This window comes from Musca domestica, unplaced genomic scaffold, assembly GCF_030504385.1.
Source record: "Musca domestica strain aabys unplaced genomic scaffold, Musca_domestica.polishedcontigs.V.1.1 10, whole genome shotgun sequence".
Taxonomy (NCBI): Eukaryota; Metazoa; Arthropoda; class Insecta; order Diptera; family Muscidae; genus Musca; species Musca domestica.
The window spans coordinates 5,802,628-5,803,811 of NW_026712115.1; the positions used below are offsets into that span (position 1 = coordinate 5,802,628).

Below are 1,184 nucleotides of genomic sequence, written 5' to 3' on the forward strand. Positions count from 1 at the left end.
ATCGGAATACAAGTTGACCGAAAAGGTTAAACTGATTCAGAATTTAGAGAGAAGTCAATCTTTAGGGCATTAGAAAAAAAAACCTATTAGAAAAAAACTTATTAAAATTTAAAATGACGAAGATATAAAAGCTCAATGAGATTTCATTGTGATGAGAATCTTCAAAACAAGGATACAAAAAATGTAGACGTATTTATTTATCGTCATGACTACCTGTGATAATGAGACAAAAGAATTTTTTCAAAAAAATGTATTTTTTTCTGAATGAACGACGGCACATCGACCCCAAATCTATTGAATTATCTGATGCTGGCATGTGTTTTTTGTGCCTAGCCATACTTACGTTCAATTAATCTAATATTGTAATAACTGAATTTGCTGAATTTGTATTAAATGCAATACACATTCATTCTACCGGAATGGTAATACCGGATTTACAATAATTGAAACGTATAAAAACGATTCGTTGGAAAAATACACTTCATCAGTATCGTGAAATTTGTGTAACCGACGTTATCTTTGAGAGAAATCGTTCTTCGAGTGCAACATGAAATTCGCCACAGTTTTATTGTTTGTGACAGTCCTCGTCGCTGTAGCCTATTGCCAGCCGGTTGAAAATGTCCAAGCTGAATCCTTGGCTGCCGTCAATGCCGATTTGGTTGTAGATGCTGATACGGGAGCCGTGCGCAAAGCTCGTGGTTATTACGGAGGTGGCTACTATCCAGGTGGATATGGAGGATATGGTGGTTATGGCGGATATCCGGGAGGATATGGTGGCTATGGCGGATATCCAGGAGGATATGGTGGATATCCAGGTTATGGTGGTGGATACAGCAGCAGCAACGCCTTTGCACAGGCTGGTTCATCTTCCGGCTCTTTTTACGGTTGACCAATTTTAAAGTAAAATTAATTAATAAAATTTAAATACAATTGAATAAAGTGTGTTTCATTTTACATACAAAAATCAATAGCAGTTGTTGGATGTGACTAGTTAGTTAAATTGAAAAGGGGAGCCGATAACGTCCTAGTGCCCAGACACTTAAGTCAGAGTAGAGACGTAATCGTGTTTTTGTTGCAAAGAAAGACATAGTCTTGGTGTTAATATCCTTGACAAAATCCATCAAAAAAATTCATTTTATTTACTCTAATGTGATTAAAATCTAGTTGTGCAAGTACTGGAATTT

The 1,184-nt window shown here is 36.2% G+C and overlaps 1 protein-coding gene across 1 annotated transcript; it reads left to right on the top strand.

Moving 5' to 3' along the window:
• Window positions 1-547: 547 nt before the first annotated feature.
• On the top strand, window positions 548-889 carry LOC101895224 (uncharacterized). Its single transcript, XM_005191227.1, has one exon. The coding sequence runs from the start codon at window positions 548-550 to the stop codon at window positions 887-889; it is 342 nt and encodes a 113-aa protein (XP_005191284.1).
• Window positions 890-1,184: the final 295 nt, after the last annotated feature.

What these genes read in the sequence shown, in the direction of transcription:
- LOC101895224 (XM_005191227.1), top strand. Translation starts at nt 548, where the DNA reads ATGAAATTCGCCACAGTTTTATTGTTTGTGACAGTCCTCGTCGCTGTA.